The sequence below is a fragment of the Bacillus rossius genome, chromosome 1 (assembly GCF_032445375.1).
Source record: "Bacillus rossius redtenbacheri isolate Brsri chromosome 1, Brsri_v3, whole genome shotgun sequence".
Lineage (NCBI taxonomy): Eukaryota > Metazoa > Arthropoda > Insecta > Phasmatodea > Bacillidae > Bacillus > Bacillus rossius.
In genome coordinates, this window is record NC_086330.1 from 345456121 (window position 1) to 345469281 (window position 13161).

The 13161-nt window shown below is 37.1% G+C and overlaps 1 protein-coding gene across 1 annotated transcript in view; it reads right to left on the bottom strand.

Annotated features, from left to right (window-relative positions):
• The window catches only part of LOC134528166 (dymeclin), a 31599-nt gene that overhangs the window by 2544 nt on the left and 15894 nt on the right, over nt 1-13161 (bottom strand). Inside the window, exons 11-14 of the mRNA XM_063361538.1 lie at nt 10954-11067; nt 10648-10854; nt 6425-6607; nt 1819-1932 (exon numbers count right to left, since the gene is read on the bottom strand). Of these exons, the coding sequence (XP_063217608.1) occupies nt 1819-1932; nt 6425-6607; nt 10648-10854; nt 10954-11067 (618 nt within the window). The remainder of the gene's footprint in view (nt 1-1818; nt 1933-6424; nt 6608-10647; nt 10855-10953; nt 11068-13161) is intronic.

A 13161-nucleotide genomic window follows, 5' to 3' on the forward strand; every position in this document is an offset into this window, starting at 1 on the left:
GTAATGAGCAATGAAAACCACATTAACTTTTCACTTCACTTTATAAACAGTCGAGTGGAAGAGAGATGTGTCGCAAGCGTACAATGAGCGTAACGGGACACAGTGTAACGGGACAAGGTGCATAATGGGACACAGCGTAATGGAACAATGTGGGTAACGGGACACTTTTTAGTGTGTGTGCCGGCGTTCATTGATTTATTAGACATTGTCACGTCAAAAATTCCCAATTTTTCCAGGTTTTCCCCGACTAGTTTCAAATTCCCTGACTTTTCCCAGTTTTCCCAGTCTGTGGCCATTCTGATTGACTATCAAGGATAAATAACTAGGGTATAAAATAGAGGTGGGACGATACCACACTTTCGATACTCGATTCTGTATTGTTTTTTCAGTTCGATACTTTCGATACTTCGATACTTTCGATACTCCAGGGAAAAATATTTTCCCATTAAGTAACAATTATTACAAATAACATAAATTAGTTTTAAACTATATGAATTCAATCTATCATACCAGCATTATGTCAGATTAAACTTAAATACATAATGTGTAAATAATTGCATTATATTAATGAAAGATATGAATTCATCATTATATATACATATAAAAAAACCACCAGAAATGTAAAATACAGTCCATAATCAAGTAAAGCTGACATGAGAAACAGAGGCCTTACAAAATGTTTGAAGTCCTTTCTTGGAGGGGGGGAAAAGTTACCAAGCCTAAATTAGAAATAAAAAAATTAGGCTATTGTAAATAGAAAATCAGAAATTTTTGCTCGTTTGTTTCATTTTACATACAACTTTATGCAACAGAACGATTTTCAATAAAATTTTAACTTGAGAAACGTAAAATACAAAACAATCCGATCGTAAGGAAACATTAACAAACGGGTATATTCAGTTCAAAGATTAATGAATGCACAAAATATGAGATCCGTGCCTTGGTAAAGCGTGTGCACCATTTTTATAATCATTGCTAGTTTGCGCCACTAGTCTCGCTTGGTGCTGGCCATAGATGCTACTAGCGAAGTGCAGTCTTCCAGATACTATCCATATCTATGGTGTGATAAAGTTATTTTATTACGTTTGCAAAGGTAAACAATGAACATTTTTCAAAATAAAAGCATTAATTAAAACGTAATTTATCAGAAGGAATATATATAACACAAAAATTTGTGAATTTTAGGACTTTTCCGCTTTGTAAAAACGTATGAAACGGGAAATTAATGATTTTATAAGTGTATGTTCCGGGAAAGTAAACCATTGTAATTATAGTAGTACTTTCGGCGGGACCAAAATTAATCGGCGCATGACACGGGAAAATGTATGAAATGGGAACGTATCATCGAGGTTCCACTGTAGTTGTATTTTGTACGATGGCGACTGAAAACTTAATTCAATACAAATGTATCGAAAAAATGTATCGAACTTACAGTTTCGATACTCGATACTTTGCGATACCGTCAAGTATCTAAGGTATCGAGGTATCGAAGTATCGAAAATCCCATCACTAGTATAAAATGTAAATATGAGCTTATATCAACATCTCATGAACAAAGCCACTTTTTTAAAAATTTAACTTTTTTTTGGTGAAATTGATGGAATTTACAGCTATTTTAAGTTCCTGATAATTTTCTGCTCAAGGGTCTTTGTTACCTGCTTTATGCGATTCCCCTAGAAAACCCTCTGGCACAACTGTGTGATCTCCTGCGAGATCTCACCAAGAAAAATTAGGTAACAGTTTTCACAGACAGTATCCGCTGCCTTATCAGGAATGTGCTTAGCGCACACTGCACACGTGAGCAGATGTTCAACGCACCTTGAGCCTGTCGGGCGGCCACTGAAGTGCTCCCTGCTGGATCGTAGAGAGGACTTCGCTGACGCTCAGGTCCTTCTGCACCTGGTCCAGTTTCCTCGAGAAGAACTGAATCACCTGTTCATCGCAACCAATACAAGATGCTTAAGCATGGTGTCTACCTTTTAATTAAATTATCTGATTTATTGTTTATATTACAATATCATTTTCATATATAATGAGCAACATAAAACATACATACATATATAAATATATGTACATTAAAAACTACTATTCGCAGGTCCATGCTGATTTTAAGGTTAGAGAGCAAAACACCTTTTTTAAAGATAATTTCCACATGATTTAAATAGTCTTTCTCCAACCATATTTTTTTAATGTGCAACTATGAACTGAAGGGAGGCATAAAAAAAAACACTACTGAATATTAAATTTTCATGACTTCCAGCACCGTCACTGTTCCTTTCGGGAATTTTGTGACAAGCCTTTCATTTTCAATACCTTCTCATGACTTTGGGCTTCGTGACCTGTAAACACCATAGTAAGTAATTTAAGGTAGTCTGATAAGTTTACATCTATGAGAAGAAATGGAATCTAAAATTGTATGACTCATAATATTTAAGTTCAGAGATATCATTATACCTTAAATTAAACCAAGGACAATAGATCATCGTCACACCTGCAGGCCAGCACTACAGTTCAACATGCAAACTCTGACAGCAAACAGTGCTCTGACAATAGAGTGTGAATACTCTCACACAGAATATTTGGTGTTCCAACTCAGTTAGGGGCTAGATTATAATTATGGTGAATTGCGATAGCACTGAAAAACAAGTCAATACACCACATAACACCAAAATACAAATTAATACACCATAATAGCACCAAAAAGAAAGTTATATCGTGGAACTAAGTTAACCGAAACTTAATTCAAATCACAAAACAAAAATTATATTTTAATGTTTTAAATTTAAGGAATGTCATTAATTGCCGGACAAAAATTGTACCAAAGTACACACCCTCTTTTATCGCATAATCGTCGCACTCGCATAATCGCTGCACCTTTATTTTAGGCCGTCAAAATTGGGATGAAAAAACTTCTCGCGTAAACGTTGCATGATGTTTTTGGTCTCGCTATTAGATGCCGAGCACTTTGTGTAGGTATCTTTTCCGTATAAAACGATGTATTTTAAAGTAGAAATCTAATATTTATTCAAACATTACCACTTATATTAATTAACGGAAATGCGAAGTTGTCTGACGTGTAAATTTTCTTTTAAAGACGTTTTTAAACGTTATGTATTTCCTTTATCTGATCGTCTGCGTAACCATGGTGAACCGGTGTAGGTTTCTATTCTGTATAAAACAATGTATTTTAAAGTAGAAATCTAATAATTTAATTAACGGAAACACAAAGTTGTCCGAAGTGTAAATTTTCTTTCAAAGACATTTTTAAACGTTATTTCCTTTAACTGATTGTCTGCGTCGAAACGGTGTACCACTTATAAACATGTAGCCAGCACTAATTGGCATCATTCATGTTTGGTTATGTTGCTTCCCGTATAGAGCGCGCGCACGTAGTCGAATATCGATATCTCGCCGATTGGATGCAACATGCACTCTCTGTCGAGTGCCGAGTTAACTACTATTTCGTGTAGGGCTGGGCCGATGCCGATTCCGATTCTTAAGTATCGGCCGATAGTCAGAGTATCGGCATCGGCAGCATCTGTAAAATATTTGCCGATACTTCGCGCCGATACCTCAGTCCAAGTTCTTAAACTGTGTTATATTGTTTTTGTTAGAAAAAAATCACTAAGGAATAGTATTTCACGCAACTAGTTTTTTTGTAAGTCAAAACTAATTTTTAAAATAATTGCCTAGTTTTGTAATTTATGCACTATTACCCTAAGTTTCCTTCCCACAGCTCTACTGTTTGAAAGAAAACCGGTCGTGATGATTGTTTTAAAAATACAATGGAGCCCGAGAACCATACAGACGTGCATACTGTAAATGTCCTAAACTTGAGTTTATACCATTTCTTATGTACCAATGTACTTTATAATGTTTAATAATTGTATTTATGCAGTATGTATGTATATATGTATTATCTGTATAAAATTGACTTGACTTGTTCTATATCCCGGAGTCCTTAACTCCATATGGGATCCACTGAACACAAACTGAATAAATAAATAAAAAAATATTCATTGCCAACTGTGGAGCAAACACAGCCTCACGTTACGTTTACCAGTTCTCGCGATAAAGTAAATTGCACTTGTGATCACGTTTACAGCACTCGTGATCATAGAAACAGTTGCTGAAGAAAGTCTAGCTTGCCCCATCTCCATGTTATTTATATATCTATGGCTTTGCTGATGTTATGTTGTTGTGTTTGTTTACATTTAGTATTTAAGTTAGCTTGAATTGTTAAAGTGATATTTTAAAGATTTTTCTGAGAGTGATGAATGATGATATGGCTGGGAAGAGAAGTGAAGTTTGGAAATACTTCACTCTTCAATCAAATTAAGATACCAAGGCTACATGCACTTTCTGCCATGTAAAAATATCACGAGGTGGGGCAATGCTTAAACATGTGGGCTGAAAATAAAGTATTTGTGTGTGTTTTATTATTATTGTAAGATGCATGTTAGTAAGTGTTTTGACCGTTTTATGGTACTCTGTCATTATAATATGAAATTAAAAAAAATACTTTAAAAGTAAAATATCCTTTCATAACACAAACATTTCTTTGGTTAGTATCGGCATTGAGTATCGGCAGTATCGGCCCATAAGAATCGCTATCGGTGGAATCGGTGAAAAGTGGTATCGGCCCAGCTCTAATTATGTGGTATGTGTATACTACGACGGTAGTTACGCGTTAGTTCACGTCACAGATTGAAGTCGCCTGCGTTCGTGTCACAGATTTTGTTTTTCTATTTAAAGTAGTGCTGGGTCGAACCCATTTATATCTCTCGAACCGAACTCGAACATATTGAATAACAGTTTCTCCGAATCCGAACTTGAACCGAACCTTTAACATTCATCATCACGAACCGAATTCGAACTGAACACTAGTCCAATTCATCAAACTCGAACCGAACTCTGAAATACAGTAGTTGGACGTTTTAGAGAATAGAATGAAGTTATTTTCAGATTTTTTAGACTTTTCTTTCTGACCAGCCGCTCAAATACATATTTACCTTATGTTGAAATAATGCAAGTTTTGCACACATAATTGATGTACGAAAATGTTGCGCTCCCTTTGTTGTGCAGTTCTTTATTGCGCCCACTTTCCTAATAAATGAAATACACCCAACAATAATTGCCATGCAGCCAAGAAATATCAAGACTTTTCGTTTATCCATTCTATTTTCGTAGGGGAAGTATTTCCGAATAGAGCAGAATGACAAATCACCTGTTTGTGTTTATTTAATTACGTCTTTATTTATTTCCCGTGAGCCAATGTCGCGACCCTCATAACATGCAAATATAGAGCGAATCGAAGTCGTTTTCAATTGGATCAAAATAATGCATGGAAACGAGTATTGTACACAAACTAAATTAGATACCCGAAACATTTTAAACCCGACATGGAAACGTGGTAAATACTATCTGGACAAAAAAAAAAGTATCAGCAATTATTTTTCTCGTTTTGGTGGATCCTGAATACGATCCGATACACAAAAATATTGGCAATATCGGTACCTGCCGATCCAGATCGGCACAGCTCTAGTTAATATAAAGAAACATAATTTTACTGTGGGAAGCTACTTAAAAATGCACTTACCTGTAGGTACACAATGAAAACGTAACAACACAATATTTTTGTAAGGAAATCTATGACATCCGCATGAAATCTTTACATGCAAAAATGACAGACGACGCCATTTTTTTTTCTGCTTACAACTATCGATAAATAATCAATTTTAACCGTAATCATTATGTGACCGATGTTGGCAACAGTAGTTCACCTTCTGTTTTACCAAACAAATACGAATTGTGGATGTAAGATATTTTTTGTGTGGGTTCGCTTTAAAGTTCGTTAATTACGTTCAATTTCGAACCGAATACGAACTCTTTGTCAGTATTTCGAACTGAACTCAAACTGAACATTTGTTATGAAATTTTATCCGAACCGAACCGAACCTAACCCTAAAGTTCGGGTTCGGTTCGAAATTCGAACGTTCGACCCAGCACTAACTTAAAGTTGAAGAAAGGTTTTTGTTTAATGAATTATTAATATAAATTGTTTGGCGTGCTCTTGTTTACTCCAACTATTTTTTTTTAAATAAACGTACTTTCTATAAACAGGTTTAGTTTTTATGAATAACTTTACCTTGCAAAAATTTTTTTCCTGCATAAGCATAATTGTCGCACCCCTACTTTTCAAACTTGATTTTAGAATAAAATGTGCGACAATAATGCGAGAAAACACAGTAAATCACTTGGAAATTTAATTTTATTGTTCTGAATGTATCTTTTTTAGACAGATTTATTAAAAAAATTATTATTTAGCACAAATGCAGCATACAAATACACTATTTTGGTGGAGTATTACAAAACAGTACTGATAGCTGGCGGAGCCTGGCTTCGAGCCGAGGCGAGGACTCACCACATCAATGTTCTGCACTATGTCCTGGAAGGAAGGGTGGGCCTTGAACGGCGCGAAGACGTGCTTCTTGTAGAGCAGGGTGTAGATGAGGTTGGGGTTGTGCGCCAGCTGGTGGGACAGGCAGGAGTTGATTATCTCCAGCACCATGCGCAGCACCTCCTCCAGCACCGCGAGGTCCGTCACCTGCCACAGCGGTCTGCACCGTCAGCTCCCGACACCACGTCACCAGCTACGCTTGTCGCCAATTCTTCAGTGACCTCCGCTCCTGGAAATCTCACGCGAATGACCTTCATCAACCTTAAGCTTAAGGCTTGTCCCGCGACGACGCGGAAACATAAAAACGGAAACGGATATTTACGTTTCACCGCCCGTCTGTCGCTTCCACAACTACGGAAGCATAACAAATGGCAAACAGTAAGATTGAATTTAATGTGATCGCACGGAGTAACGTAAATGGAAGATCTGGGCATTGCCAAGCTAATCTGTATGGGCAGTCTCCGCTTTTGGGTAAACTGACTCAAATTTGACAAGTTTTTAAAAGAGTTACAGTGATACCCATTTGTCACTTGCAAATAAACACATTAAGTGGTTTACTAACACTGTTTGACAAATCAGTAGCAAAAGTATACCATTGGTACTACTTTTGAAAACTGTCAAATTTTAGACAAGTTACATGAAGCAGACTATACATAGAGACCCAGCCATGTGCCAAGCTCTAATATTAGTGAATAAAACATGGTTGAGCTTCAATTAGAGCTACTTACAAAAACTAATCTGTACACTGCAAAGAGAATAACATTAGTACAAAAAAATTTTGGAAAATTTATTGAATCATTTGTATTTCAGAGAATTTTTTTCTTTCAATTTTATTACCTATTTTACTTGCATGCATAGAAATTAATGAATGCCCGATATTTGATATTCTATATCGGAGATTGGTAATATCGGCACATTTTTCAATATCGGACATCGGTAAATACTTGTGATGTTTTGATAACCTATGTTTGCTCTCGCCAATAATACTTATCACATAACCTTAACAGTAATTCCAAGCTTATTTTCCGTGGGCGTAATTTATCTTCACGTCACCATATTACCTAGTAATTCCAAGCATATTTTCCACTGGAACAATTTCAAGCCGATTTCTTCTTTCTGATACTGCAATGCATCCCGACGGTACAATTCTTCCATGTGTACACAAATCCCAGTCATTAGAGCATATTTATTAGTTTCAGATATTCGCAAAATGTTTTCGCTTGATGAATTTTCGAAGTCCACTAAGTATATATAAATTGAAAACATAAACGAAAATACAGTAATTACAATATTTAATTAATTTAATAAGCGGTGTAGCCGCAAGTAAACATGAAGAAGAATAAAGTTGCTGCTTGATATAACAGGCATTTTCTTTCCGTGTTGTTTCATGGTCGCCAACAGCTGTTCTATACAAAGACGTTACGTAAGTTTTACAAAAGCTAAAATATGAAACGTGTTTAAGTAGGGCAAGTTGCAGCAAAGGTATTATGTTGGCTATATTGAGTGCATTGCCAACAACATAAATAAAGATGTGTGGTTTTATAAACTCTGCAGTACGTTTCAAAGTTGTAATGAAATTACTTTTCCAGGGTGTCTACCAAGTTCCAAAAGGAAAAATCATTGACTTTTTGGGACCTTTAAAAAAATTTTTTATGACCGAAAATTTTAATATATATTATGCATTAGACTCTTTTGAAATAGAGTACACAAAATTTTTTCAAGGTTATGCACTATCATCTAACCTAAATATTCTATATTAGGCTATTTACAGACACTAAAAACAGTTTATACGCTTTTCTTGAGTTTTTTAAAATTCATTCTCAATTTCTAATAATTCTTCTTTTTTTTCTCTTCAAGCAAATTTTCCTTTTTCATTTTGAGTAATTTGATTTTATGTGCAGCTCTTTTTCTTGCATTTAACACCTCATCCTGTTTGTTATGTTTCCTTCTTAGGCCTTCCTTCCGTCTTGCTGAGGCGTGCGTGCTATAGGTAAGCTGAATACTCTAACACAGCTTTTTGAACTATTAAAACTTCACATGCAAACACCCAATGCTAATAAAAACAATATAAAAATGTTGAAAACACAATTTTTGTAAACACACGTCCAGAAAATACTTCTAAATCTTACAGAAACACTTGATAATTTTTATTGGTAATCTTTTACGCAGAAAATTTCAATTAACCAATACATTACATCGTATATCCTTTTACTGCAAGGATAAAAAAGTTACTGAATAACTGCATAGCCATCACGTATAACACGTTCACGGCGCCATTTTGTCAACAAAACGATACATTACCCATCATGCCGCGTAAAGCGAGACACTTGCATGACGAAACATATTTGATGTTTACATTCTTTGATTACGGTATTTGTTTACATAAAGTAGGTTAGTTTTCGCTGAAAAGTTGAAAAAAGAATGAAAATTTTAATATAAAAACAAGCTTTAACGTATGATAAAAGAAAAAAATACAAAACAAGCACCTGTAGTTGTAGACTGGAAATTATTATTTCTATTACGAAAAAATATGTGACCCATATGGCCACTTTCGTGACTTATCCGTGACCATGTGTTCAATTCCGTGACTTTTTCGTGACTTACGTGACCTTCACATATTTTTAACGTGTTTTCGCACCAATAAATGGAGTGATACACTTGAACAATGGTCACAAAATTTGCTACTTGAAGACCTTCCTTTCTAGCGTGTCGTTTAGCGTGATGAAATTTTACAAAGGTTACAAAAGTTTGATGTTTTTCGGACGGTATTTTTCGTAGATTACAGTTGAGACACTGGACTAAGTACATGCAGTGACTTGTGATTCATACATTATAATTTATAAGCAAATACACTAGAGACTAATACCGGACAGCTACAAGATTTCACAACATTTCTCCACAAAAATCTGAAATTTGTTTCCTTGTAGTTACAATATGTTTTTTTGCATACTGTAGGTAATACCTACACCAGAATATTGCTTTATCTGGCCTTGAAAAACAATTTAATTTTTTAAGACCTTGAATTTAGAGAGCTTATTACCTAGGCCATTATGATAATTTCATTATTAGCTTTCATTTAATGTGAATTTACAATATTTTACAATTAATAAAAATAATATACATTCACATGTTTTATTAATATTTAACATTTTTCATTATTGTCTCTAACAATACTCCAGAACCACAATTTTATAGAATCAGTGTTAGAAATGAGATAGGCCTATTATCGGAATATCAGGTATCGGGTATTACATCGCTAAATTTGGAAATATCGGAATCGGTATCGGTATCGGGTTTTTGGATATCGAGCCATCGCCCATTACTAATAGAAATGCTAATAAAAAGAATTTTCCTGTATTTTTTTCTCCAATAATGATTAGGTATGCGTCAACTCCACATCTCTTTGATTCCGATTCTAAAAACCAATCTCACTTTCTTTCTGAATGAAATTATGGAAATTATGAACGCAGACCTGGCAGCAACACACGCCAGGTACAGAGCTGGCTGGCGGCCCTGCCAAGCCACAGGCGTCATACGCAGTGTCACGAGTGGTCCACTGACGTAAGGCCTACCACACGTGCCAGGCCAGAATACAAGGGTTGTCGCTACCCTCCAACCCACACCTCCACTCCCAGCACATTGTACTCCCTTGGCGCTGTTATCTATCGCTGAGCAACCTAGGGAATCCTGCGGGCCGCTGCACGGAGTAGCGAGAATGGACGCAGCCCTTCCGGACTGTTCTGGCGTCGGGTCGGCCCAGGATGACGCGACTCGTCACAGCCGCTCTCATAGGTTTTGGAAGGACGACGCACGACTACTTAAGCAGCGATACCGGCCTCTATGGGAGTTCTGAGCGAGTCCCGCGACAGTTCCGAGAGCAAAGGGAAGTGCGTCATGTCATTAGGTTTCTCGGTTTCCATAATAAGCAACATTCCATTCTGTAACTGGACGCTAATCAGTATAATTATGGAACATCTTAAACTAATACTTGGCAGCATCAACTAGAATGACAACTTTAAAGGGGAAAATAGAAAGAAATAAGAATTCAGGTTATTTCAAAACTTACCTACTACTATAAAGTTTAAAAATTAAAATCATGTCATAACACACAGCTCAAGTGAAAACTTTATAGAGCAGAGTAAAAACAAAATGAGCCTGAACATTGCGCACCCTTCCCGGCCACTCACAAGGTTGGACTGGGACTCTGTGTCGTCGAGGTCGATGGCCACCTGGTCTCCCGTCTGCTGGTGGATCTGGCCGGCCAGGCGGGCATGCTTGCGAGCCAGCGTCTCGAACAGGCTGACCAGCCGCTGGCTCACGTACGGGTGCAGATTGCGGAACTGGCCGGACATGTTGGCCAGCGCGGCGAGGCAGTTGGTGTGCAGGTACTTATCCTGGGGACACCACACGGCCATTAAGTCAAGTCCGTCAAACATCCAGCTCAGTGATTGTAAAGCTTAAAAGTATGAAAGAAGAACCAGTCAATGACTTACTCTCATCTTCAGCATGTTGTACTGTATGGTTCTTATAACCACAAGCACCAGCAAACCACCCAAAGAGATCTCGGAGATGGCCCGTTCTGTGTACCACGTGACACCTTTTAAAATCTGCGTAGTACACAAAATACAATGTTGGCATGTAGCACATAAAACTCAATTAGGTATTAAATCCTATATGCCTAGCATCTGCCTACACACACCCTACAACAAGCCACTTAAGTTTTGATAATTGCAACAGAACAGCAACAAAACAGCAACAAAACTGTTTTACTGTGTGGCCAAACTTGCAACAAAATAACTCACCAGTTCTTAAATTATCACAATTTTAATTTAACAATCATGCTGAATTCTTGGTTGTGATGATGACTTTCATCCTGGCACAATTCATTTCATGTAGTGCAAAGTTATGTGAGTTTTTCATTTGGGGTTTAAAAAAATTAACAGTGCACTGTGTGGTAAAAAAAAACTATTAAATACTATTCAAAGCTATTAAATAATGGGCCTGTGTTGGTTTTTTAAAAAAAATATTACGAGTAAGTATAAATAGTTTAATTAAAATATCTCAGCAGTGTGTGAAAAGCATAATGAACTGTGCCCTTCTGCTGCGTCTGCCACCTGTCGGGAGGCTACCCAGTTGCCGGCAAGTGACGTGGCCGTCTACCATGTTCGGCAAGAGGGTAAGAAAGAGAGGGGTGTGCAAGCATGTGTGTTTGAGTGCATGTGGCCATGAAGCAGTGTTTATGGTTCTCCCTCCCTTCTCTCGTCATAAATGTCTGTGAACTGGCGCCGCCGTACACTATCACCACGTCTATTTCGACAGGTTTTTTGTGTCACAACTGTGTCTAAACGTTGTTTCTGGTGAGAGATTTCCGTAACCTTTTGCAACGTTCCATGACAAAGCTGCTGTAAAGGGCATGCTTGAAGAGAAAAAATACACACACACACACACACACACACACACATATATATATATATATATATATATATACATACATACACATATATACAAGGGTCATAAAGGATGGAGAGCGGAGAGACGAAGGATCAACATCAGTGCTGTATTTCTTACACGGCAATAAGCTGACACACGGACCAAAAAGACTTTACTTATATTCTACTGGTGTGACCCACATTCAAGGGTGACCCTTAGAGTGAAAATATTACATTTTTATGCCCAAAATTATAGATGCAAACCCATTTGCAGGGGCCTAATATGGTAACTAATTGATATTTCCACACAGAATCAGAGAAAATAAATTAAATGTAGTGTTGTGAGGTTCCGAGTTTTATTGGTCAGTTTGTTTCCAGCTTGATTTAACATTAAGAAACTTTCTTTTTGGTTCTGGTTCTTATAAAAAAAAACTCATGAATGCATGGTTGCTCTGTGTGCTAGAAATTTAACAGAATGATTGTAGTTCTCTGTCAGCTCACTAATGGCTGCTGCTTGACGTATCCGCAGCCACAAGCATTTCACACCCACTTGTTTTGTTGTAACCTTAGAAGAGCAAGTGGAACAAGCATGGAGCCAAACAGCAAAGCAATTACTCCACACTCTTCTTGATCATTACACTTACATAGTGCTCTCAACGTTACACCTTTTTCGTTACACTACTTTTTGTTGCCCTCTGATGACGTCATCACCTTGTCTTATCATACGGCTATAAAGAAGTTCAATTGCAGAAACTTTTATTCTTAAGCGCTAAACTAAAAATATGAGTTATGGGTTTGTTATTCTTGCTCGGTCATCAAAAGGTTATTGAATATAATTCAATACCCAAGGGGAGGATTCTCTTAACAGTGCCTTAAAACTTTTAATACAGTAAAACCTTTTTGTTGCGACCCCATTTATTGCGACCACCTCTCTATTACAACCCGATTTCGAGGAACCCTGAAAAAATTGCCAAAAATCTGAAGAAAATCGGACAGAAAATAAGTTTCTTGTGGTGAGTAGCGTGTTACTGCGTTTCTCTTGCCGAGTGCCGACTTGTTTTTAACTGCCGCAGCGATGTTTATTTTGACAGCTCAAGCAATTATATTTTCCACGTCCCTCCTCAGCGTAAAAAAGAAGAAAAAAAAACCGCCGCTACCGCCAGCCTGGCCGGACGAGTACGGATGAGTTAGCCTTGAAGAATGTGAACGAGGGGAGGGAGGGGTGAGCTTATGCGTCATGAAGCCGCTGCCGCCAGCCAGCCGGGCGAGCTT